Source organism: Chrysochloris asiatica, unplaced genomic scaffold, assembly GCF_000296735.1.
Source record: "Chrysochloris asiatica unplaced genomic scaffold, ChrAsi1.0 scaffold00296, whole genome shotgun sequence".
Classification (NCBI taxonomy): Eukaryota; Metazoa; Chordata; class Mammalia; order Afrosoricida; family Chrysochloridae; genus Chrysochloris; species Chrysochloris asiatica.
This window is the reverse complement of record NW_006408814.1, coordinates 2,155,814-2,180,157: the sequence shown is the minus strand read 5'-3', so window position 1 is coordinate 2,180,157 and position 24,344 is coordinate 2,155,814. Positions and strand designations below refer to the sequence as shown.

At 47.7% G+C, this 24,344-nt stretch overlaps 1 protein-coding gene across 1 annotated transcript in view; it reads right to left on the bottom strand.

The window, feature by feature from the left end:
• The window catches only part of BPI (bactericidal/permeability-increasing protein), a 39,467-nt gene extending 16,279 nt beyond the window's left edge, over positions 1 to 23,188 (bottom strand). Inside the window, exons 1-12 of the mRNA XM_006874738.1 lie at positions 23,083 to 23,188; positions 21,867 to 21,981; positions 20,037 to 20,165; positions 17,540 to 17,701; positions 16,066 to 16,129; positions 11,387 to 11,450; positions 9,861 to 9,952; positions 8,104 to 8,280; positions 7,284 to 7,343; positions 6,197 to 6,364; positions 4,681 to 4,748; positions 1,828 to 1,870 (exon numbers count right to left, since the gene is read on the bottom strand). Of these exons, the coding sequence (XP_006874800.1) occupies positions 1,828 to 1,870; positions 4,681 to 4,748; positions 6,197 to 6,364; positions 7,284 to 7,343; positions 8,104 to 8,280; positions 9,861 to 9,952; positions 11,387 to 11,450; positions 16,066 to 16,129; positions 17,540 to 17,701; positions 20,037 to 20,165; positions 21,867 to 21,967 (1,128 nt within the window). The 5' untranslated portion in view covers positions 21,968 to 21,981; positions 23,083 to 23,188. The remainder of the gene's footprint in view (positions 1 to 1,827; positions 1,871 to 4,680; positions 4,749 to 6,196; positions 6,365 to 7,283; positions 7,344 to 8,103; positions 8,281 to 9,860; positions 9,953 to 11,386; positions 11,451 to 16,065; positions 16,130 to 17,539; positions 17,702 to 20,036; positions 20,166 to 21,866; positions 21,982 to 23,082) is intronic.
• Between the last annotated feature and the right edge of the window lie 1,156 nt (positions 23,189 to 24,344).

Genomic DNA, 24,344 nt, shown 5'->3' with positions numbered 1-24,344 from the left:
TTCGAAGCCTGATTCGTAACCACTACGTTACCAGATTCACAGAAATTAAATGAGCTTGCTTTGACATTGGGATGGTCTGAGTTTGGGGCTGGTGGCTTACAAGGAACTCACTTGGTAGAGGATTTGGGGGGCATCTTAAAGACCTAAGGAAATGTTTTCCAGTGCAACAGAGAGTTCAAAGAGAGGCCCACCCATAGACTAGGGACATGCATGTTAAGATGCTGAGGTCAGAATCAATGTGCAGTGACTCCTAACCTAAGTCACAAGAGCAGGTGTTCTGGGTTATGGGTGTTGATGGGCATTTGAGCTGCTGGCCATACGGGCCACTTGCTATCAGTATCCCAGGTGAGGGCAGCAGGGCAGCCTATTGATTAATGGTCAGGGATTCCCAAAGAGTGGACTTTCTCCCCAGACTGGGCTGATACTTGCTTCTCTCGCGCTCCGCTGTTGTTTCCTCGGCACAATACACTGTTCCATGCCGCACTCGGCTTTTTTCCCTCTCAGATGCCTTTGAGTTGATTCTAAGTCATGATAACTCCACGCTGTCAGAGCAGAATTATGTTTCACAGGGTCTTCAATGGCTGATTATTATTATTATTATTTTTTTTTTTTGAGGGAGGAGTAGATTACCAGGATTTTTTCCAAGGTAACTTTGGGTAGACTAGAACTTTCTATCTTTTATGTAACAGTCAAGTGCTTCATCATGTGTGCCACCCAAGGACTGCATCCCATAGTTCAAGTCACAAATCTAGGAGTCATTTCTAATTCCCTTTCCCTCACCACACACATCAAATCTCTCACCAAGGACTGCCTACTGCTGTGTCAAAATCTGCCCCTATTGCACATTCCCAACTGAGTCCCAGGTCCAATCATCTCCCCTCTCGTCTCCCTTGCCTGACTTTTGTCCCGGGTCACTCATGCCCTCACAGCAGCCAGGACTCCTTTATAAAGATGCCTATCAGATCACGTCACTTCCTGCATGAAACAGTTTGTCACCTTCTCACTGCCCTTCAGACACAGTCTTCCTTCCCCTCTCCTGGTCCAGAAGGCCTGAGCAGGCCAGCAGCCACCGCCTCTCTGGCGGCATCCCCTTCTTCACCCCCTACTTGCTTTAGCCCCTCTTAGGCTCCTCAAATGCCCTGCTGTTTTCCCTCTGCCTACAGCACATCTTCTCCTGCTGGTTTCTTCTCATCCTTCAGGACTTGGCTCAAGTATCACCTCCTTAGAGAGGCCTTCATTGATCATACCATCTAGGCCTTAACTCCCCATCACTTGCTACCTCAACCCCATTTTGTTTCTTCATAGGGTTGGTTATGACTGAAGTGATCTTCAGTTCTCTCTTGGCTGTCTCCCACCACATTGTAAAGCTCTGAGAAGAGGTTGATTCCCTGTCTTGTTCATCTGCTTGGCAACATAGTTGTTGTTAAGTGCCGTCGAGTCAATTCCGACCCATAGCGACCCTGTATAGGGGTTCCAAGGATCAGCTTGTGAGCTTGAACCACTGACCTTGAAGTTCAAATGACTTTGAAGTCTGACACATTAGCCCACAGCATCACACCAGGATAGTAGGTGCTCAATAAAGTAACTTGTTCATTCAACAAACATTTGTTATACAGGTTTAAACCTCACCATACCAAGTCAGGTAGTAGGGCTAGCTTTGATTTATGGGGAAAGTCTGAAGCTCAGAGATAGAAGGTGACTTGTCTAATGCCACTATATGTACATAAGCCAGTGGCCTGTTCCAATGTCAGGAGCTTGGAGGTAGCCCTCAAGACAATCCCCCCAGGACTCAGGAAAGGAAAGAGACACCTAGGCCCTCAGACTCACCGAGAAGGGGCCAACATCTGAGTGTTTCAGCTCCAGGTGCACTCTGTGGAAAAGGAGGGTGGTGGTTAAGATTATTCTGACAAGCTTCCAGTTGCTAGCTGCAGAACCAGGTAGAAGAAAGGGCTCACTCCAGAGGACACCACTGCTTGCCTGGCTCAGTATGCAAGCCCACTTTATCTGTTCACAGCTTCCTGGGTTTTCCTTCTAAAGCCACATTGTTTGAATGCTGCTTGTCCTACCCGGAGCCCCAGACTAGGATAAAGGGCACAGCTCCCCTCCCTTGTCACAGCGACCATGTTAAGGTTGGGCCAGTGTCCCAGGCTAGCTTAATAAGAGTTGGTCCAAGTACTTCTGTTGGAAATATTCAGAGTTAGGTATTCTCTTTTCTCCAGGAAAATTAGGAAATTGCTGGTGGTGCTTTGTCACCATTTGGTGACAGCCTGGTGAAGCCAGTGCAGAGAATAGCAGAGCCAGGAGAGGAAAGAGATTCCTAGTGATACCACTTGAACACGTGGATCCACCTTGTATAAAACCCTGGGGAGCTTCAGTTAATAAATTCCCCTTTACAATCACTGTGACATTTTAACAGTCATCCAAGACCAAGGGGGAAATATGAGGGGGCATCAAAAAGTTTGTGGAAAAGCTCTACTTTTTATTCCATCCTGGTGTGGCACTGTAGGATCAGCACTGGACTCTGAAACACAAAGTAAGAAGTTCAAGCCTACCAACTGTCCCTCAGAAACCCTATACAGGGTTGCTATGAGTCAGAACCAACTCAATGGCACTTAATAACAACATATATGACAATTTGGTGGCTCCATAGGATAAGCACTAGACTGTGAACTACAAGACCAGTGATTTGAGCCCATGAACCACTCCACAGGAGAAAAATGAGACTTTCTGCTCCCACAAAGGCTTTGTAAAAGCCTCAGAAACGCTATGCAGAGTCTTTTGAGTTGGAACTGACTGCATGGCACTTAACAACAACAATCAGTCACTGTTTTGTTATTGTTAAGTGCTGTAGAGTCAATTCTGACCCACAGTGACCCTGTATAGGGTTTCCAAAGTGCAGCTGGTGAGCTTGAACCACCGACCTTGCAGTTCAAACGACTTTGCAGTCTGATGCCTTAACCCACAGAGCCACACCAGGACTCCACTGGTTGCTTTATTCCCCTGAATTCCTGCAACACCCCAAGAGCAAGGGCCATCACATTCCCATTTTACAGAGGAGAAAACTGATAGAGAGGTCAGAGTCACATAGTTATCAATTAGCAAAACAGGATTTCCAACTCAGGCTTCCCTATGTCAAAGCCCTTGCCTTCAGCACCCTACAAAGACTTGCTCACCAAGGACCCCTATCCTCTGAATTCTCTCCCCCAACCCACCCTGCACACTTGGATATGGCTGTGCTCAGCTCAGGCCTCTCCAGCTCCTCCACTGAGAGGTCCTGCTGATCTCAAGGTGAAGAAGGCTAGCACTGAGCCCGAAGCAGACAGAAACCGGAGCGTGGGGGTCAAGACACAATTTAAACAGTGTGGCTGTGGTGAGGAGGCCAGTGCCTGGGTCCAGATGCTGGGGTCATCACATCTGCTCTCTGAGTGTCCACCTCTCTCTCTGCATCTCTGTGGCTCCTCCCTGTCCCCCTCTCCTCCCTTTTTAATTTAATCTGTGTGTGTGTGAAAATCTGCCCCATGAAACACTCACCACATCAACAGTTTCTACATGTACAATCCAGTGACAGGGCTGACATTCCAGTCGAACTGCCCTTCTCAACAACCTTTTCACAACAGTTTCACCATCACTAACACAACCTCACGGCTCCCCTAAGCTGTTCATCTATCCTTCCTAACCGCTACTGCCAGTTTGAACACGTTGTACAGACCATTCTTTATGCAGACATCCTGTTCTAACTGGGCATTACTGGGTTCTATAATGACTTCAGAAGACAATTTCGGTTCATGGATTAAAGATTTCTTCAGAGTAATAACTGGAGGGGGTGGTCCTGCTTTATGTCTCTCTGTCTTTCTGTGTCTCTCCATCTGTCTGTCCTTACTGTCCCTACCTCTCGGTCTCTCCTCTGTCTCTTCTTTCTATCTCCTTTTGTCTCCCTCTGTGTCCCTCTTCTCTGTCTTCCTCTACTGTGGTACTTCCCTTTTTCTGTTCATCCCCTCTGTCTCTTTTCCTCCTGCTTATTGAGCATTTATCATATCCCCAGAAGAGTGGCAAACACTTCACACACACCAGTCCCCCCACTTCATCCTCATAGCAATGCTGCTGGCAAAGAATAGTCATGTGACAGTCCAGGAAACTGATGCCAGACAATTTGGGCATTTGCCAAGGTGAGCCAACTCTGACATAAAGCCTCATCACTGAACCCACAGTCCCACTACAACTGCCACTGCTGGGATTTGGACTCGGGCCCTTGGGTCCTGAACTCTCCCAGGAGGTGCAGGCTAAGTCTGAAGGATGGGGCATGAGGAAGCTGAAGGAGAGTTTCCAAGGCTCAAGAGACCAAGAATGCAGGGTAGCTGGGAGCTGTGGTGGTCAGGGAGGGGTAGAATCATCACTGTGGCACTTCCAGTGGGGAGGGTGTACCCGAGACTGAAGGATTTCCCAGGATGTGGGACTTCAGTGCCCAAACTGGGACATTCTTTGGCAAGTGGAGAAGGTTGGGCAATCTGTGACGTGTGACCTGCATCAGTCTTACTGTCTGTGAAATGGGGATAATTGTGTCCCTCTCTCACTGTTTGAGGCTTACTGTGAGGGGTGAACAGGAATGCACATTGTGGGGTCTTTGCTATCATATGGGCACCAAGACTGGATGGGCAGCCCCTCCTCCACAGACCCACTTACTCATCTATCATTAGCTTTCCAACAAGCCGGTTGGACTTGGCACCAACCTCCACAGAAACGTTCATGCTCTGCAAAGATACAACCAAGAAGGTTAAACCCTTTACCCAGGAGCCCAGGGGCCTCAAGGCTTCCAAACTCCTGTAACCCTCTGTCCACAAGGACTGCTTCACATAGGCTCAACAGAGAGCGCCACCACTGGGCCTGACCCACTGAACCCAGGGGAAAGGAGCCCTCTTGCTTTGCTGCTGTTGATAAATCCTGGACTGTTAGTTAGCCAATTACAGTTTTCTCCTCCCTGCATCCGGGATGATTTCAGAATTCCCCTCATTTCCTGGATGGAATCTGTTAGATGGACCAAGGTCAGTCCTCGTGTCTTAATTCATTTATTCATTCAGCAAGTATTCACCAAGTCAGAAAACCCAGGTTCCCACCTCAGTTTTCCTACTCACTTTCTGTATGACCTTAGGCCAGTGACACCCACAGGACCCCTTTTATTTGCAAAGTGGGGATATTGTTGATGTTGTTAAGTGTGGTGGAGTTGATTCTGACACATGTATATGGTTTCTGAGGAGCAGCTGGTGCATCTGAACTTCCAACCTTGTGGTCCACAGTTCAGTGCTTATCCTACAGTGCCACAGTCCAAAGTTGAATACTGGGTCTCTATCCCAGACCTGCCTGGGACCTGCAAATACCACCAAGATAGGTCTATGCCTCATGGTGAGAAGAGGGACTAGACCACATCCCTAGTGGTCATCGTGGGTGCTACCAAATGTTTATGGGATAATGAAATGAGCAAATGAACGAATGAATGCACAAATCAATGGAATGAAAACTTTAATAAATGAAAGACTAAACAAATATGAGAATGGATGAATAGAGATATGCATGGATGAATGAATGAATGAATGAATGAATGAATGGACTATACAGATGAATGACTGATTAAATAAAGGTGTAAGTGAGTGGGTAAGTGAACAATTCAATCAATGCATATTTGAACCAGAAGCAGTTACCATATTTCAAGTCAGCAACAGAATGAATAGTAGAAGGAATAATTGAATGAATAAATGGATGACTGTATAAACAAAGACACAAATGAATGATCAAAGATGATATGCATGAATGGATAAATGAATGAAGGAGCTAATGAATGATGGAATGACTGAAGCTATGACTGAATGAATGACTAAATGCATACATGAATCAGAAACATTGCAAAATATTCAAGTCAACAATGGGATGAATCATTGAACAATTTAAAAATAGAGTGAATGAATAAAAAATGGAGTGGATGAATAATTGAATGCATAAGTAAACAAGTATACAAATAAAGACTGCAGGCACAAAGGCCTGTAGGAGCCAGCGGCAGTTGAATCTAGTGGTTCAGGCCTTAATGTGGGCAGGATTCACACCTGGGTCCCTGTACACGTAGGACAGGTGCTCAGTCATGCCCAGGACTTTCTGTCTGTTTGGGACCTGGGTTCACCCCATCTGCCCCTATCTGGGGATAACTTACCAAGCCAAGCTGGAAGAGTGGGGCCAGAGAAGAATTGGGGAGGATGGCAAAGGCCTGGACCTCCAGCTGAGGAGTGAGGGTGAGCCTGCTGGGGTCCACAGAGAGGTGGGGGGGGGAGGAGACGGAGATGAGCAGCTGCACCTTCATATCCGGGAAACTCCTGGCCACCTGCAGGGCCCAGTGAGGATGACCGACAAGAAAGTAGTTACAAAATGTTCTCAAATCTTATCACTTCCTGGACCAGCATAAGTAAACACCTCCAACATCTTACCACTGCCCCAGACTAAATCCAATCTCACTCCAAGCCTCTCCCATTTGCTACCCAGATCCTTTCTCTTCTTTAAACAAGATAAGCTTTTTCCTATTTAAGACCCTCTGCACTCTCTGTTCCCTTTGCTTGAATGCCTGGCCCCACAGTCCTCTTTAAGTTTGGCTCCAGGTCTCAGCTCAGTTGTCACTTCCTCAGAGAGCAGCAGTATTGTAAGTGAGAACTGAGGAAGGCCTCCATGAACCCCTCCATCTCTGCTCACCTCCAACCTCCCCCAGATAAGCTCCCAGTAAAATAAATGTGATTTCTATGTGAGTGAGGCCTCAAGAGAATCCCCTTGGCATTCCGACCAACCCAACCTGTGTCTCCTATACAAGTATAGAAATTTCTGGAGATGCCACCGCCAGAGTGGCTTCATCAATCTGTTGGTTTCTCTACTATAATCTGCCATTCTTTTGCATTGCTTTGTGCACCTGAATGCAGCTTTTCTCTCTCTGCTGGGCTGTGAACTCTACTCCAGGAGGGCAGGGACCTGGTCTGTTCTATTAGGTTCCCAGCACAAGGCCCCAGGTACATAGTGGGCATTCAAATAGTTTTGGGGTAGATGAGCCCCTAATGTCCACTCTCACACCTGGCCAGCTGAGGCTGGAGGCTTTCTCTGTATGGGAAAGAGACTGCAAGAAACCACTGCCACTCTCTCATGGTGAGTGGGCTACCTCTAGATCTGGGAGCAAGGGGAAGCACATGAGGCCCCTCAGCAGAGCCCAGACAGTCTCATGAGCTGACTTAGCAGAAAAGGAGACTGCGCCTTTTTCATACCTGAGGGATAAGGCTTCCCAAGAATTTGGTTGTCAGTCGGAATTGGGATTCCTTAGGAATCTGTAGCGAGAAGAGAAAAGGAGCATGGGGGATTGTTCTGTGTGGGTAAGGGGCAGAGTCTGCACAAGGGGACTGCGGCCTTCTCTGCTTTTTGTCCCTGACAAAGCCAAGTATGTTTCCCAGACCAACCCCATAAGATACCTTCTTTTAGTTAGTCTGTCTCCAATTCCCCACTCTTCTGCCTGCCCTCACTGGAGTCTCTGTCAAACGAGTGATGTAGGGTGACTCCCTTGCTCTGAATCAGAACTCATTTGTTTTCATTTGGATGGTCTGTGCTTACTTCTACAGCCTCCCTTGGGTGCCCTGTAGGTTTGGTGGACCTGGCATCTCTTCCAGGAGCAGTCTAGGATAAACCCACATGGTTGGAGACCACACTGGGATTAAGCTGTTACTACATTCATTTTACAGATGGGCAAGCTGAGGCTCCGAGTGGGAGTCAGCCATGACAGGTGATAGAGACAGTGAGATGATGCTAGGACTGAGTCATGGAGCCTGGCATAGGGCAGGTTCTCAAAGGTAGCTGTCACTTTTATGACTGAGTATTTCCAGCATGCCAAGTGGATTTCTCATACATAGATATCTCATTTAACCCTTCTGAAGAAGATGCTGCTGCTGATATTTTACAGACAAGGAAACTGAGGCTGAGTGAGGCTGACTCACCCAGCTGGACAGTGGTAGGCTAATATTCAAAGTCAGGCCCAGATGTCTCCAGACTGAAAGACTAGTACTCTTTCCACCCCCACCTCCAGCCCCACCCTACCATGTCGTCTGTGAGGTTCAGGTTCAGGACACCAGCCTCTTGGTACACAAGCCCAGCAGTATTGATGAAGTAGTCGGAGATGCCCAGGTAGACCATTCGGTTGTGGTCAGTAGGAAAAGTGAGTGCTGATGGGACAAAAGGAGGTGGTGTGCGGTGGGCCAACCTGAAAAACTCCCCCTGGGGGTGAAAAGAATGGAGTGAGCCTGAGAATCCTTCAAGGGTCATAATTCTGTGTCCCCATCCTGAAAAAAATGGGCTGAGAACACCAGTGATACAGTCACAGAGGAAAGAGAGGGCCTGAAACTAACAAGAACACTTGTGCATCAGATACCTCCTATGAACTAGTTTCTAAGAGCTTTAGAGACAATCCTGTGAGGTAGGTATAATTGTGCATATTTCACAGGCACAGAGGAGCTAAGTGACTTTTCCAGGGTCACACAGCAGAGCCAGGAATTCAATCCAGGCATTCATGGCTGAGAGAGCACACTCTTACCCACTTCACTGGCTCAGTCTCAACAGACACCCTGTGAAAACGACAATTAAAATTCTGTTTTGCCTTTTAATCTATCAAATTTGATTTTAAAAGAGAAGTAAACCATTTTGAGTAAGTGTAAGGCCAATGTATCCCGTTAGGGTGCACACGATGAAACATTATCCCTTCTTCCACCTATCCATCTGCCATCCCTCCATCCACCCATTAGCCCTCATCCACTTCCTCCCTCTTTCCTTCTCTAGCTCCATTCCCTCCTCTATCCTCCCTTTATCCATCTCCATCCCTCTACAGCTCCATCTGTTGTCCTTTTTCCCTCCCTCTCTCCCTTTTCCCTCATTCCTTCTTTTCCATCATCTACCTCCATCTATCATCTATTCATCCACTTCCATTCATCCATTCACCTCCATCCATTTATCCACTTCCATCCATCCATTTATTCTTCCACCTCCATCATCTTTTCATCTACTTCATCCATCCATCCATCCACCTCCATCCATCCATTCATCCACCTCCATCCATCTATCCACCCTCCAGCCCTGTTTCCCCTATTTCCTCCTTTCCTTCTTCCCTCTTTCCCTCCCTCCCCCCATCGAGTCAATTTCAACTCATAGTAACGTTATAGGGCAGAGTAGAGTTGCTTCCTCAGGTTTCTGAGAATCTAATATTTAAGGGAGAAGAAGCCTCATTCTCCTAGCCCTTCCCTGTAGCCGATGAAACTATACTGAGTACCTACTATGTACAGCACTGGACTTCTAACAGCAAGATGAGTGTTTCAAACCCACCAGCCACTGCTCAGAAACCTTACACAGTGCCGCCATAGTCGGAAACGATGGCGCTTAACAACAACAACTGCATGCCAAACATAGTTCTAAGTACTGCAGATACTACTGTATGTGCACAGGAGTGAACAAAGCAGCCACAGACCCTTCTCTCTGTCTAGTGAGAGAGAGAGGAGGGGCTATTTCAGGGACAAGTGGTTAGGAAAGGCCTCTCTGGGGAGGTGACATTTGAGCAAAGACTGGAAGGAAGCAAGCAAGGGCTGTGTGGACTATCTGGGGAAAGCATCCAGACTAAGCAGAAGGTAAATGTGAAGGCCTGGGGGAGGGAGCAGAGGGATAGCCAATGTGACCAGAGCCGGGAGAGCAGGGTACAGAGGAGCAGAGGGAAGTGGGGGGGAGGACACTACTATAAAATTTGTTCCCAGTGTTGCTGTAGAGTCCCCGTGGAGGTGTTGAGGGCACATAATTAGTGGTGTCAGCCGTACCTTCAGTTGTACATCCAGGCTGTCCGCTGAGGCTGCTGGAGGTGCCACCAGTGAATAATCGATCCCAGCCACTTCATCTATTTTGGCTGTCACTAAAGGAAAAGAAGATAGGCCACGAACTGGACCTCCAGGGCTATGCCCCTGGAGACTGGGCCACAGGCCAGTATCCCCTAGTACTGGATCAGAAACTGCAAGGCTAGCTTCCTTCTCACCTCCTCAGGGAACCCCCACTGAGTGTCTCTGAAAGGAAAATGAACCCCCCCTCCCCATACTCACAGACTCATCTCATTCCAACAGTCCTCAGATGGGCACAGGGTTGAGCGGACAGATACCAACTGTGTCACCTTGGGTAAGTCCTTGTACTTCTCTGAGCCTCTCTGTCATTTGTAGAATGGGGTCTACAAGTGACCTCACAGATGTGTGGGTATTATATGAGAAGGTGTAAGACAAGACTTAGGTCTCAACTGCTTCTCTGTTTCCCAGTAACCACCAATGAGAATTCAGTAAGTACCAAGGCTGTTCCTTACCACTTCCTTTCCATGTTAAGTCAAAAGCCAAACAAGTTGCTGTTAACTCAACTTGGACTCATGGTAACCCCATGTGTGTCAGAGTAGAACTCTACTCCACAGGGGTTTCAATGGCCGTGTCCTTTGGGAAACAGATAGCCAGGCCTTTCTTCTGAGGTACCTGAGTGGGTTTGAATCGCCAACTGATTGGCTAGCAGCCAAATGCTGTAACTGTACCACCAGTGGCTCCTTTCCCCCATGTCAGAAGAAACTGAGGCTCAGAAATGACAAGTTGTCCCAGGTGGCACAATGGAGTGACAGGCTTGGACTCAAACTAGAATTGTTTCCTTGCCCGATGAGATCAAATCTTAGACTCTACGACTGTACTGAACCTGCACAGGGTGAGCCCCTACCCCTAGGGAGCCAGGATTGGTATCTGCAGGAAGAAAGTGCGTCTCAAATGGGCACATATCCTGGGACCACCATGCTGTTTGGGGCACAGGCTCTAGAGTAAGAAAACCTGGATTTTAATCCTACTTCTGTCCCCTACTAACCTTGGTGGTCTTGCACAAGCCATAGATCCTCTCTAGGCATCAGCTGCCTCATGTGTAAAATGGAGAGAATACTTAACTCGGTGGGGTGTCGGGAGTCTGAGGGGAGGTAATTCAACTGAGCTAATAGCAGGAGGTCAGCACTGGGCCTGAGGGAATTTTTCCCCAAGCACTGGGGGACAGGGAGACTGAGGCCAAAAGAGAGGTGACCCTCCTCAGATCTCAGCCAGTGTGGCGTTGGCCTCAGAGGGCTGGGGAGTATTTGGGTGTTTGGCCCATGCTGGGGAGGGAAAATGGATGAAATGTGGGCTGCTTTTTGGACGGGATTCTGGACCTGACTCAATAGGAATCGAATGCCAATTGCCATTTGAAAAGAATCTACTCTACCCATTCCCAGGCCTGTTTGGGAAACTTGTTGATTCCATCCACCCACCCTGTTGCCCCTCTTTGACCCCCACGAAGTCCTTACCTGGCAGAGTTTGGAAATAAGGTTGCAGCTTAGAGGCCACAATGCTGGTCACTACCTCACAGATCTGTGGAGAAGAAGTGATCAGTGAGGGCCAAGCGTGGAACATGCCCTTCATGACTAATGGCAGGAGATGCTATCCTTTCCTTGTAAACCATGTTGCTAATCAAGTTTCCCTTTTCTCTCTGGCCACCAGGAAGCTTAGAAGCTCTTCTTGGCCCCAACCCTACATGACTCTCAGGGGAACAATTACTGACTGAAAAGACCTGGGTCACATGCTGACTTATTGTTGTCATTATGTGCCATGGAATCAGTTCTGACTCATAGTGACCCTGTACAGGGTTTCCGGGGCTGTAAATCTTTACAGGAGCAGAAAGCCTCATCTTTCTCCGATGGAACAGCCGGTAGTTTCGAACTGCTGACTGTGAAGTTAGCAGCCCAATTTGTAACCACTACACTGTCAGAGCTCCTCACATGCTGACTATCACTGAGGAAATCCCTCCATTTCTCTAGAGCTTCATTTCCTTGTCCATAAAATGGACTGTGGCAGGTGATGTTTCCCATTCTACTTGCTCTTCTATTTGTGACCTTGTATGCCCCCAGCCAGAGGTGAGGACTGAGAATCTCTCCTGGAATCTGGACAGGTTTGTGATTTGCTTGTAACCTTAATTTGTTGTTAAGTGCCATCGAGTCAATTCAGACCCATAGTGACCCTGTATAGGGTTTCCAAGGAGCAGCTGGTAAGCTTGAACCATCACCGACCTTGCAGTTCAAACAACTCTACAGTCTGACTCATTAGCCCACAGCGCCACACCAGAGCTCCTTGTAACCTGTAGAATGTGGTAAAAGTGACATAGCGTAACTTTAGAAGCGAGGTCATAAAAGGTTGTTTGGCTTCCATCTTGGTCTCTTGGTTGCTCCCTCTCAGAATGCAGCCCCTGACTGTGGGAAGCCAAGCTACTTAGAAAGGCCATGAGTATCTGCTCTGGTCAGCAGTCCCAGATGAGCACAGCCTTCATGTCATCCTGCCCAGGCAGCAGACACATGAGAGAGGAACCTTCCAGATGATCCTAGCCCCAGCTTTTGAGTGTTCCCAGAAGAGGCCCCAGACATCTGAAATTAAGCCATTCCCGTTGTTCCTGACAAGCTTCTAGATTTACAGAACCTATGAGCATTATTCATAAGGTTTTCCATGACTAAATATTTGAAAATAGTCTGTCTCCTTCTTCCTAGTCTGTCTTTGTCTGGAAGCTCAGCTGAAACCTGTCTACCATGAGTGAGCCTGCTGGTATTTAAAATACCCGTGGCATAGCTTCCAGAATCACAGCAACCCACAACCTACCACGTAGGACAAACTGACAGACTGGTTTATGCCACTAAATTGGGAGTTGTTTTGAAGCAGTAGATAATTGGAACATAGGATTAAAATGACAGTTGTCTCTAATTTAAGAGATTGGGGTGGGGGTGGAGATGGGGGTCACAGCCTTCACCTCAATAATCCAACCAAGTCTCCTGAACCCTTGCTTTCTAGACTTTAGAGAGGCTCCTGGCATGGCTGACCATTCTCTTCTCCTATAACTGCTCTTTTTAGAGTCCCAGGATCAAGGATTCTGGGCTTTCCTCCTGTCCCTCTGGTCACTCTTCCTCAGACTCACTTTGTGAGCTTCTCTGCCCTGGCTGTACACATTGGAGCTCATTGGGGCTTTCGTAGCCCCCCACTCCTTCCACTCTGTGCCCTCACCCCGAGCCATTTCATGCTTACCCGTGACCCCTGTAGCAAATGCTCTTGGTGCCCATCTGGATCCACAAAGCCCACTTGGAGGTCACGGGCACCTGTTATGAACAGTTGCCCTCCACACGATGGCTTCTTGCCCCCAGCATCTGCATCTCCCTGCAGAGGACTTTCTGCAGCTATCTGGCTCGAACTGCTCAGAAGGGTGACAAAGTTAACCCTCCCCTCCTCCCAGAAATACTCCTCAACCAAAGAGAAACACTAGTGGATGGATAACTGCCCCAGTCTTTTGATCCACACAGTTCCTCTGAGACTCCCCAGCATGACTGGGTCCCAGGTGCTCACAGCAGTAAAACACTAATGAAGGCACATTTCCTGTCTCCCCTTCCCATGCCCTCACCAGGCTGCCTGAACCCTCTTCTGAATAAACCACCTAGACCCAAATCTTTGTCTCAGCATCTGTCTTGGAGGAACCCAAGCAAAGGTTCCCAATATGTAGTCAGCACCCAGACCTGGGTTTGCAGCCCAGGCCTCTCCCCTGAGCTCCAGCCTGGGGCCTCGCTGCTTCCTAGACAATGTCCCTGGGTGTCTCCCCCAAACCAAACTCTTCAGGGTCTTGCTGCTCCTCAGGGTTGGAGCCAGCATCTGTCCAGAAGTCAGTCCCCCTGCTCCCTCCCCTCCCTCCCCACTGTCGTGTCCTGTCTGGGGAAGGAGGCAGGGAAGGAAAGAGGAAGGGATGAAGGGAAAAAAGGAGTATATTTCTGTCCCATCAGATGCTGGGTACCCTGAGACCCAGAGCATCGTTCCCTTCCACTTCTCCAAGTGGGCCAGGGCTGGAAGGAGTAGCCATCAAGCAGCCAGGGCATCTCTGTACACCCAGGCTGCCCATCAGCTACCAGCCCTCAGGGCCAGCAGATGGCTCCAAACCACAGTAAATCACAGCCGGAGGCCTCACCTCTGGACCCCGCTTTACAGAGAATCCAGCTTTTCCTCCCTATTTGTTGGGAATGGAATCCCTAGCCCCTCCTGCATCCTGGATACCCAGAAACCTCACTCTACTATGCCAGCTCCCTTCTAAACAGTATCTTGTTATAATTACCAGCTTTGCCTCTGGGGTAGGGAGGCCTGGGTTTGAATTCCAGCACTATTACTTCCTCTCTGTGCCTCAGTTTCCTCATCTGTGAAATGGGGGTTATTCATGGCATTCTGCCTTTCGGGGTTCTGTGTGGATTAAGTGCTAGAATGCACGAAGAGTTTGCAGGATAGTAACATGCGTCGTCCAGTGCCTTCTAGTGTACCATAGCATAGTACTATGCATGTGTGTTGCTATTATTGTTGTTAAGTGCTGTCGAGTCAGTTCCAACTCAGAGCTACCCTGTACAGGATTTCTGAAGAGCGGCTGGTGGGTTTGAACTGCCAACTTTGTGGTTAGCAGTCCAGCACTTTTCTCACAGCACCACACCAGTACTCCATGCATAAGCCTTCGTCACCCTCACCATTATCCTCTCTCTTCCTCATCATCTTGTCATTGTCACCACCCTTACTACTTCTCCTGTCATTGTCACTGTCACACTGCCCAAGGTGTCTCAGTAATTTTCACAACACCCTGGTAAAGAAGGTATGGTTAGGTGCTACAGAGTCAGTTCCAATTTACAGCGACCCCACATACAACCGAAGGAAACACTGCCCGGTCCTGCGCCATCCTCACGATTGTTACAGCTACTGTGCCAGTTCATCACACTGAGGGTCTTCCTCTTTTTTTACTGACCCTCTACCAAACATGATGTCCTTCTCCAGAGACTGGTCCCTCCTGATAACATGTCCAAAGCATGTGAAACAAAGCCTCACCATCCTGGCTTCTAAGGATCTTTCTGGCTGTACTTTTTCCGAGATAGATTTGTTCATTCTTTTAACAGTCCATGATATATATGTTCAGTATTCTTTGCCAATATCGTAATTCAAATGCATCAAAGTATTCATGCCCCCAGTTTACAAACAGTGAAACTGAGACTCAGAAAAGTCATCTGCCCAAGATCATACAGCTAGTAAAGCCAACCCTAGTGCCAGAGCAAAACCCAGAGGTTTCTGGCCCCAAAACCAATCCTCTAATTCACTGGGTTTTATAACTTGACAATAATGCATTGATTTTTAAAATCTTTTGATAGAGTGCGTTCAGACAGATGAATTTTATTTGATTGATATCTCCTTACCCATATTGTTAGCACCATGACTGGGAAACCAATTTTTCCTGCTTAGAAGACTACACAAGCCTATTCCTACTCCCACTTTTGGGCCCTCAGGTTTATTCTCATAGCACCCAGAAAGCACACATCTTGTCTGGACAGCCCCTTGCCTAGAACCTTCAATGGCTCCTTAACTCAAGTTTTCGGGGGCTTTTCCTGCAAAACTGGCTGAGGTGTAATTTTTGGACACAAATAGAGCACCAGACGAATTAATGGCCCTTTTTCTTATCTGATGGAACTGCTGAGTGGGGTTCAGATTATGAGTGGGGTTGGAGGACATTAACTATGCCACCTCTCATATCAGTTCCATCCTCAAGGAATGGGTTACAACTAGGGTTTGGTCAAGTCCAGTTTGGCAACTTCATCAGTTGCATGTCTGCTGATGGGGAGGGGCAAGGGGGAGTTTAGGGCACAGTGGGGTGTGTAAAGGCAGGCAGTGGGACTCAAGGAAGCTGTGGGAAGAGAGGGCTGGCAGGGAAAGCCTGGGAGAAGTGTTGAGGAAGAAATAAGGGGATTTACATGGGAATAAGGGGCAGTTCACTGTGGGTTGTGTGACGTGATGCTCTTCTCCGGCCCTCAGTGGAAGCATCAATAAAACAGCTATGGCTGACTTTTAGAACCAGATTTGTGGTTTCAAAGCATGAAGGCTGTGGACAAAGAAGGTGTGTCCTGGTCTGACGCTAGATGAGACTCCCCACCCTGCCTACCTTGCTGTTCATGACTTTTCGGAGAGAAGATTCAATTTTTTTGTGGAAGAGCTTGATGAGCCACCTGGAGATGAACACATAAAGACATGTATGAGGTTTCCCAGGTGCCCCTGGGTTGATTCCAGAGGCCTGCTCCTCTGCATTTCTCCCTCCTCCAAATAGACTTGGTCATGCTTGTCCTTGGGCTCCAACTGTGCAAATATATTAGGCATCCCTCACCCTGTGTGGTGTAACATGTTTATGGGATTATTCCCTCATGAGCTGCAGGGCCTCTGGCTCCTTCCTCACCTCTCCCCACTCTCTCTGCTTTCCAACTACTCTGGCCTGCCATGAGCACTTGTGTTCTAGACTTCCTTCCACCACAGGACCTTTGCACATGCTCTTTCCTCTGCCCTCAATATCTACCTACCTAACTCCTACTTTTTCTTTTCACCTCAATTCAAACATATTTTCCTCATGGGAGGACTGGGGGCCAGATCTCCCTGTTTTATGTTCTCACAGAACCGTGCAGCTCTTCTGTTTTTACCTCATTTTGTAATTACCTATGAGCCACATGAATGCATAAACTGCTTCATGTCTATCTCTTCATTGGGCTAGAAACATCAAGAGAATGGGACTGGGAAGCTACAGTCTACGGTTTAAATCCCTCAACACTCACCACCTATGGAAACTTGGATTATTTCCTGTCATCTCTGTGCCTCAGTTTTCTCTTTAAAAATGGGATGATAATAGAGCAACCTCAAAGAACCCTGGTGTGGACTGAATTCTTGAGATAATGCATGTGCTTAAAGCAGTGCTTGGCACAGAGCAAGCCTCCCAGGAGATGCTGGTGGGTGTGAACTGCCAGCCTTGTGATTAGCAGCCCAGTGCTTAGTCCACAATGCTACCAGGGCTCCTTCCAATCAATGTGAGTAATTCCTCAATATTTACTGGTCACTGCTGTTTCCTGAGCACTTGGCACAGTGGGTGCCATCAAGTTGATTTTTGACTCTCAGTAACCCAATGTAACCAAGTAGACGTGCCCCATAAGGTTTCCTATGCTGTAATCTTTATGAGAGCAGATCATGAGGTCTTTTCTCCCAGGGTGCCACTGGATGTGTCAGAACCACCCACCTTGTGGTTAGCAGCCAAGCTCATAACCATGCCTTTGGTGCATAGCAGAGTGGCAGATAGATGCTTGTTGAAAGGAGGGATGGATGATGGACTTTCAATTTGTGGTGAGGATTTTATTTTTTCAAGCATATAAAGTGTCTAGCACAGAGCCTGGGGTATATAGTAAGTGCTCAGCAAAGTATGCTGAAGAATTTGAATGAATAAGTTACACCTGGAGGCAAGGACTATGGTCACTTCTCCTGATCTTCCCCCCTTCCCCTATGCAATGGGGAAGCACTCAGGATGTACTTTCAGAATGGGGGCAGGATGGGGCAGGTCTCCTTAAGTTCCCTCCCCTCGTCCCAGCCCCAGGGGATCATACCCTAGGTGGCTGCCCGAGATGTCCACATGCACACTACTGATGCTGTTGCTACAGTTGGAGCAGGCGATGGTGGCATGCCCTGAAGAAAGGTCACTACCCACCTTCAGATCGGCTGAAACAGAGATGCCTTCCACACTCACGTCAAAGTTGCCACTGGCTTTGCTGAAGGGAAATGAAGAAAAATGACTGGGAACAAGCATTTTATTAGTTATTGTCCTCCACTGTCAAGCCCATGAGAAAGCTGGATAGTGAATAAGGAAGACCGTACAAGAATTGATGCCTTTGAGTTATGGTGTTGGAGGAGAATATTGAAAGTGCCATGGGCTGCCAAAAGAACCAATAGATCCATTTTTGAAGAAGTGCAGCCAGAGTGCTCCTTAGAGGCCAGGATGGCCAAACTTCATCTCTCCTACTTTGGACATATTGTCAGGAGGGACCTGTTGCTGAAGAAGGATATCCTGTTTGGTAAGGTGGAGGGTCAGAGAACAAGAGGAAGACCTCCAGCGAGATGGATTAGCCAAGTGGCAGCATCGATGGACTCAAGTGTGGCAAACAGTAGTGAGGTTGGCCCAGGATCAGGCAGTGTTTCGTTCTGCTGTGCATAAGGTCGCTATGGGTCGGTACCAACTCGATGGCACCTAACAACAACAACAATAACTGTCAAGCCCAATCTAGATCAGCTGAACTCTGGCCAACCCACAGACATGGAAATGATCATACAGGGTTGTTGTTGCAGGCCACCGAGTTTAGGATGATTTGTTACAAAACATTAGCTAACTGGTGTTGTTGTTGAGAGCCGACCTGTTGATTCCAATTCATACTGATCCCATGTGACAGAGTAGAATGGCTCCAGAGGGTTTACCAGGCTATGCTCTTTATGGGAGAAGATTGCCACTTCTTTTTTCCCCCAAGAACCCTTGGTAGGTGCGAATCACCAACCTATCAAGTTACTAGCCAAGCACTTAACTATTGCAACACCAGGGCTCCTTAGCTAACTGATGTGTTGTTTGTTGTTATATGCCATTGAGTGGTTTCAACCCATAGCGACCCTGTATAGAGCTTCCAAGGAGCAGCTGATGAACTTAAACTGCTAACTTTGCAGTTCAAACCGACTTTGCAGCCCAGTGAATTAACCCACAGCGCATAAGAGGAGTAAATTCAATGTCCCTTTTTGAATGATTTGCTGGGCCTGGGGGCTCAGGACCATTGTCTCAGGGGACACCACTGTTAGCTAACATCATACAGTCCATAAAGACAATGTTCTACATCCTACTTTGATGATTAATGACCGGGATCTTAAAAGTTCATGAGTGACCATCTAAGGTACAACTACTGTTCTCTCCTAGTCCAGAGGGAAAAAAGTGATGAAAATTGAAGACACTTGGAATCAATGAGTTCAATGGACTAGTAGACATGTGCACCTCAGTCTCCACAACCCTGAGACCAGAAGAACTAGGTTTCCGGTCTCACTACCAACTGCTCTGAAAGGAATCACATTAGAAGGCCCTGGACAGAAAGGAAGAAAATGTGGAACAAAACTCAAATCATAACAAAAGACTGTGTTTACTGGTCAGATAGAGATCGCTGGAATCCTGAGACTACAGCCCATGGTCACCCTTCAGGTCTGGAACTGAACTCACCCCCGTGACCCAATGTTAAGCCAAGATACAGATAATCACATAGAGGGGACACCACTAATAAAGTATGAACACTATGGAACAGTCAACTGTTGGAGATCTCAAGGGCCGCACTTACCTAAGGCCAGAATTCTGAAGGGCTGGGAAAGGAGAAGGAATGGGCATGAACCACAGGGGAGGACGTGGGATCAGTGATGTGGCATGGAGGGGACTGCCATGAAGAGGAAACAAAGTCTACAATCTGCTGGATGTAAACCGATGATCTGCTCTGTAAATCTTCACTCAATTCACAAGAAACAAGCTGTTTTGTCTTCCACCCTATGTCATATGTTCCACTTCAGTCTTGCTGAAGTCCTGCACTGAGGTGTCAGACAACTGCTTAGCTATTAGTTAAAGATGATTCTGACTCTTCTGATGTGAGAAATTCCCTAATTCCCTCACAACCCCTGTGGGGAAAAATGGTGATGAAGCAAAGGAACATGTGAGCGTTCTTAGGACCTTGGCTTTATTGTTGTTAGGTGCTGTGGAGTCAGTTCTGACACATAGTGACCCTACATAAGGTTTCCGAGGAGTGACTGGTGGGTTTAAACCACCAACCATGCAGTTCAAACTGACCTTGCAGTCCAGCGCATTATCCTTTAGCGCCACACCAAGATTCTATGACCTGGTGTGGCGCTGTGGGTTAATGCAAAGCTGTTTGAACTGCAAGGTCAGTGGTTCAAGCTCACCAGCTGCTCCTCGGAAACCCTATACAGGGTCACTATGGGTCGGAATCAACTTGATGGCACTTAACAACAATAACAGCAAATAACCCCAAGAACTCATTCATACACCCAACAGCCCTGAGTCAGGATACGCACAGGAAATTCTTTTGTGCCTTCCATTTTCCAATGATCTTGAGATTGGCATTGCTGGTGGAGAGTTTAAGGCCCACATTGGGCACCAGTGTCATCTGGGAATGCGGCAGTTGGAATCTGTGGATAGCCATGCTGTAAAGAGAAATGTTCCGTTTGCCTCCCGGGTCGTCACATGAGGTTGATTCAGCAAATGCATACTTCTCCCCTCACCCCCACCTGAGGCTACCACCTCCCCCATCCCAGGAGGTCCCAGAAGCTTTGAGGGTGGCCGTGCGAACTCTGTGGCCAGTGGGTGGAGTGGCTAGGGCTTTGAGGTCAGCAATCTATGTTTCAATCCTACTCTTCCACTTTGTGTTGTGAGTTTCCAGCAGGTCAGTGACTCACTCTGAGCCTCAGCTTCCTCATGTGTGAAAAGGGGACAACAGTCTCCATCTATCAGGGTATGTAGCCAGCAATGAAAAATACCAATGTTATCCCATCAACTACAAGCTCTGTGAAGGGGTGGAATATGTCTGTCTTTTTTCACTATTGTAGCTCCATAGCCCATTGTGCTAGATAAATAGTCAAACCCACCCCTGTGGTGTCAGTTCCGACTCACAGTGACCCTATTGTTGTTAAGTGCCCATAGTGACCCTGTCTGTATAGGGTTTCCAAGGAGTGACTGGTGAGCTTGAACCACCAACCTTGTGCAGTTCAACGCATTAACCCACAGAGCCACACCAGGACTCCATATAGGACAGAGGGAAACTGCCCCAGAGGCTTTCCAAGGCCGTAAATCTTTATGGAAGCAGACTGCCTCATCTTTCTCCTGTGGAGTGACTGGTGGATTCCCAACATTTAACCTACTATGCCACCAGACCTCCTAGATACACAGTGTTGCTGTTGTTAAGTGCTGTCGAGTCAGTTCCGACTCATAGCGACTCTGTATAGGATTTTCAAGGACTGCCGAGTTTGAACTGCTGACTTTGTGGCTCAAACCGACCTTGCAGTCCAGTGCTTTATTCCACAGCGCCACACCAGGGCTCCTGAGGCACAATAAGTGCTCAAAAAGATTTGTTGGGTGAATAGGGTGTGCAATTCTGCAGAGAGCATTTTCTGCCCAGCATCCACACCTGCTTCTGGTAACAGAACTGTAACTTTACTTTGGGGTTCGTGTAGACTTTTTTTTTCTTTGAGGTTTTGGTTATCTTCTTAATGTTTTGATCCTGGAAAGTAGAGACTTGATCATGTGTCTCCAATGGCTGCTTGCAAGTTTTTAAGGCCCCAGATGCTACTCACCCACTAGGATGTATGTAGATCATGATTTTTGTGAGCCATGTTATGCCAATTCACTGACATGTCACATGAGACTAGGGTCCTCAGCTTTCAAACCCAGAAAACTATCTTGGAAGGTGTTTGGTTATGCCTGTGGAGTATCTATATTTATGTCTTCAATTAATACAAATTTCCCCTTCTTCATGTTTTGCTTTTGGTTGGTCCTTTTTCTCTTGTGATTGTGTGTTTTACTATTTTTCATTGAACTACAGCTTTTTTGTGTGTTACTTTAAATTTTATATTTTAGTTTTTATTGGAAATTCTTCTTTATGGGAACCCTGGTGACACAGTCACCAAGTGCCTAGCTGCCAACCAAAAAGCTGGGGCCCACACCCACCAGTTACTGTATGGGAGAAAGAAGTGGCCGCCCAAGTCCACAAAGAGTCCCAGTCCTAGGAACCACCAGACTTATGGTTAGCAGTGGAGTGTGTTAACCATTGGTACCACCCAAAGGCTTCTCAGAGGTCCCAGAGCCCTACAAGTCCTGTGTAGTAAGAAATGAACACCCACAGGCCTTACCTATAGAAGCTGTAATGCCCTGTCCCCAAATGCTTGATCTGAAAGCTTCCTGAGAAATCGGGGATCTTGATTTTTTCCAACTCCTTCTGCAGTATGGCCATTCCTTCCTGGCAGGCTGCAAGGAGAAAGCAAAGGGGTGGTAGGACACAGTAGTGAGTATGGAATGGTGGGCCAGAGGAGGCTCTGGGTCCTTGTCCCTTGTCCTAGGAAAACAGAACAAGGAAGAGCTGGTACCTTCTCTGGTGTCAGCATTTGCTTATATTGTTGCTGTAGCTGATTTAAGGCTTGGCCTTAAACTTTCACTTTGACTCTTGTTTTAATTGACTACCAGACACACTGGCAGCTGAGCTCAGCACCTTCAGCTCAGTTCAGCTCAGCTTCCAGAGAAGTATGTGCCCCCACACACAAGGTTGTTGTTGTCAGGTGCCATCGAGTTGGTACTGACTCATAGCGACCTTATGCACAGCAGAAAAAAACATTGCGCAATCCTGGGCCAACCTCACTACTGTTGCCACACTTGAGTCCATCAATGCTGCCACTTGGCCAATCCATCTTGTTAGGGGTCTTCCTCTTTTTCTCTGACCCTACACCTTACCAAACATGATATCCTTCTCCAACGACCCAAGGTTGTAGTGAGAATTAAATAAGAGAAACAAAGATAAAAGGGGAAGAGAAAGAGTGTATGTGTGTGTGTGGTTCCAAGCACAGTACCCAGCTCAGGGCAGCTATCTGGGTCTGGATGAATGGCCTGGGGATCCTCTCTGGGTCACCCACTAGATAATGGGCACAGCATGGCTGCCTGACCTATGCCCTAAGGAGAGTCCTCCAGATGCTCTTGGCCCCACCTAACCCTTTAATGGCTCCTGACCTTTCCCCATACACACTGGGGACTCGAGGCAAATGACAGGAGTGGGAACTGGCTTTGAAAGGAAGAGAAGGGTCTAGAAGACTACATTTGGGGCTTGGGTAGAGGATCCTCAAGAACCTGAGCAGGGGACATGGAAACCTCCAGCGCTCCAATCTCAGCTCTGCTACATCCCAGCAGAGTGGCCTAGGGACCTTGCCTCAGTTTCTTCATACATAAAATGGGGATAAGAGGGCCTACCTTGCAGAGCTGAGAGCATGCCATGCCCCGGATTTCAAGGACCAGCACACTGCGGTTTTCAATAAATCCTTCACAGGGATGAGAAAGGGAGGGAGCAAGGCGTCCAATTACCATAGTCAAGGCCCTTCTGCGTGATCCTGGCCACAACGCCGGGGTTGGTGGCCGCTGCCACAGCTGCGCCCACTGCAACCAGCACAACCAGAGTTGCCCATCTGGTCATGGCCTCGTCCTCCAGGGCTGCTAAAGCTTTGGGGCCTCAGAGGGGAACCAGGACCTTTTAAGCAGCCGACTGGGGAACCACAAGTCAGCCAAATATAGAAAGAAGGAAGGAACTGGGGCAGAGATGTGAGAGTGTGGTTCCCCATTATGTTTCGGATCCCATTCTAGGGGCAGTAGTGCAGTGTGTGTGTGTGTGCATGCGTGAGTGCGTAAATGCAGGTAAATTGGTACCCCTGGGCCTCCAATCTCCTCTAACCCCCCTGCCGTATAAACCATCACCTGATCTCCCCAGTCTCGGTACTTCATGGAACGGGCTGGTGGGTCCCTCAGGGTTCATTGTAGTATTCTACTTAGAGATTGAATATAAAAAAAGACAATGACCAGACCATATATAAAAATAGCAACCAGCCCAGGCAGTCAAACCACTGTCTGCAGCTACCAGCTACCAGATGACAAGCTCTGGAACAAGAGGCTCCAAATGCCCAGGACTTGGTTAATAATTGACAGTTTCTTCAGTGTTGTCCCTGCTTCCAACTTAGGACAAACCAGAGAAAGTCAAATATGCTTCCTAAACCAATCATATAGAACTAACTAGAACCCCTCTTACCGCTACCCTGCCTCCAGCTTCCCCATACCTGAAGCCCGTCCCCCATGACCCAGTCCCCTGGCTGCCTTCCAAATCTCTGCTGGTCACAAATGATAGTGTCTGGCTCCCTTGCTACAGCAAACTCTGAATAAATAGCTTTTGTTTTCATTTGAGTATTTTTTTTTTCCACACTACTTTTGATTTCTGAAAGGAGCCCTGATGGCACAGTGGTTAAGCACTTGGCTGCAAACAGAAAAGTCAGTGATCCAACCCACTAACTGTTCAACAGGAGAAAGATGTGAGTCTGTTTCTATATAGATTGTTGTTGTTAAGTGCCCTTGAGTTGGTTCTGACTTACAGCAACCCTGTGTAGGTTTCCAAGGAGTGGCTGGTGGGTTTGAACACCAACCTTGTGGCTAGCAAACAATCCAGTGATTATCCTACCGTGCCATACCAGAACCCTATGAGGGCCAGTTCTACTCTGTCCTGTGTCATTGCTATGAGTTGAAATCCACTTGACAGCAACAAATTTTGAGTTCCTTGATGTTTTCCATAGTAAATGTTTAAT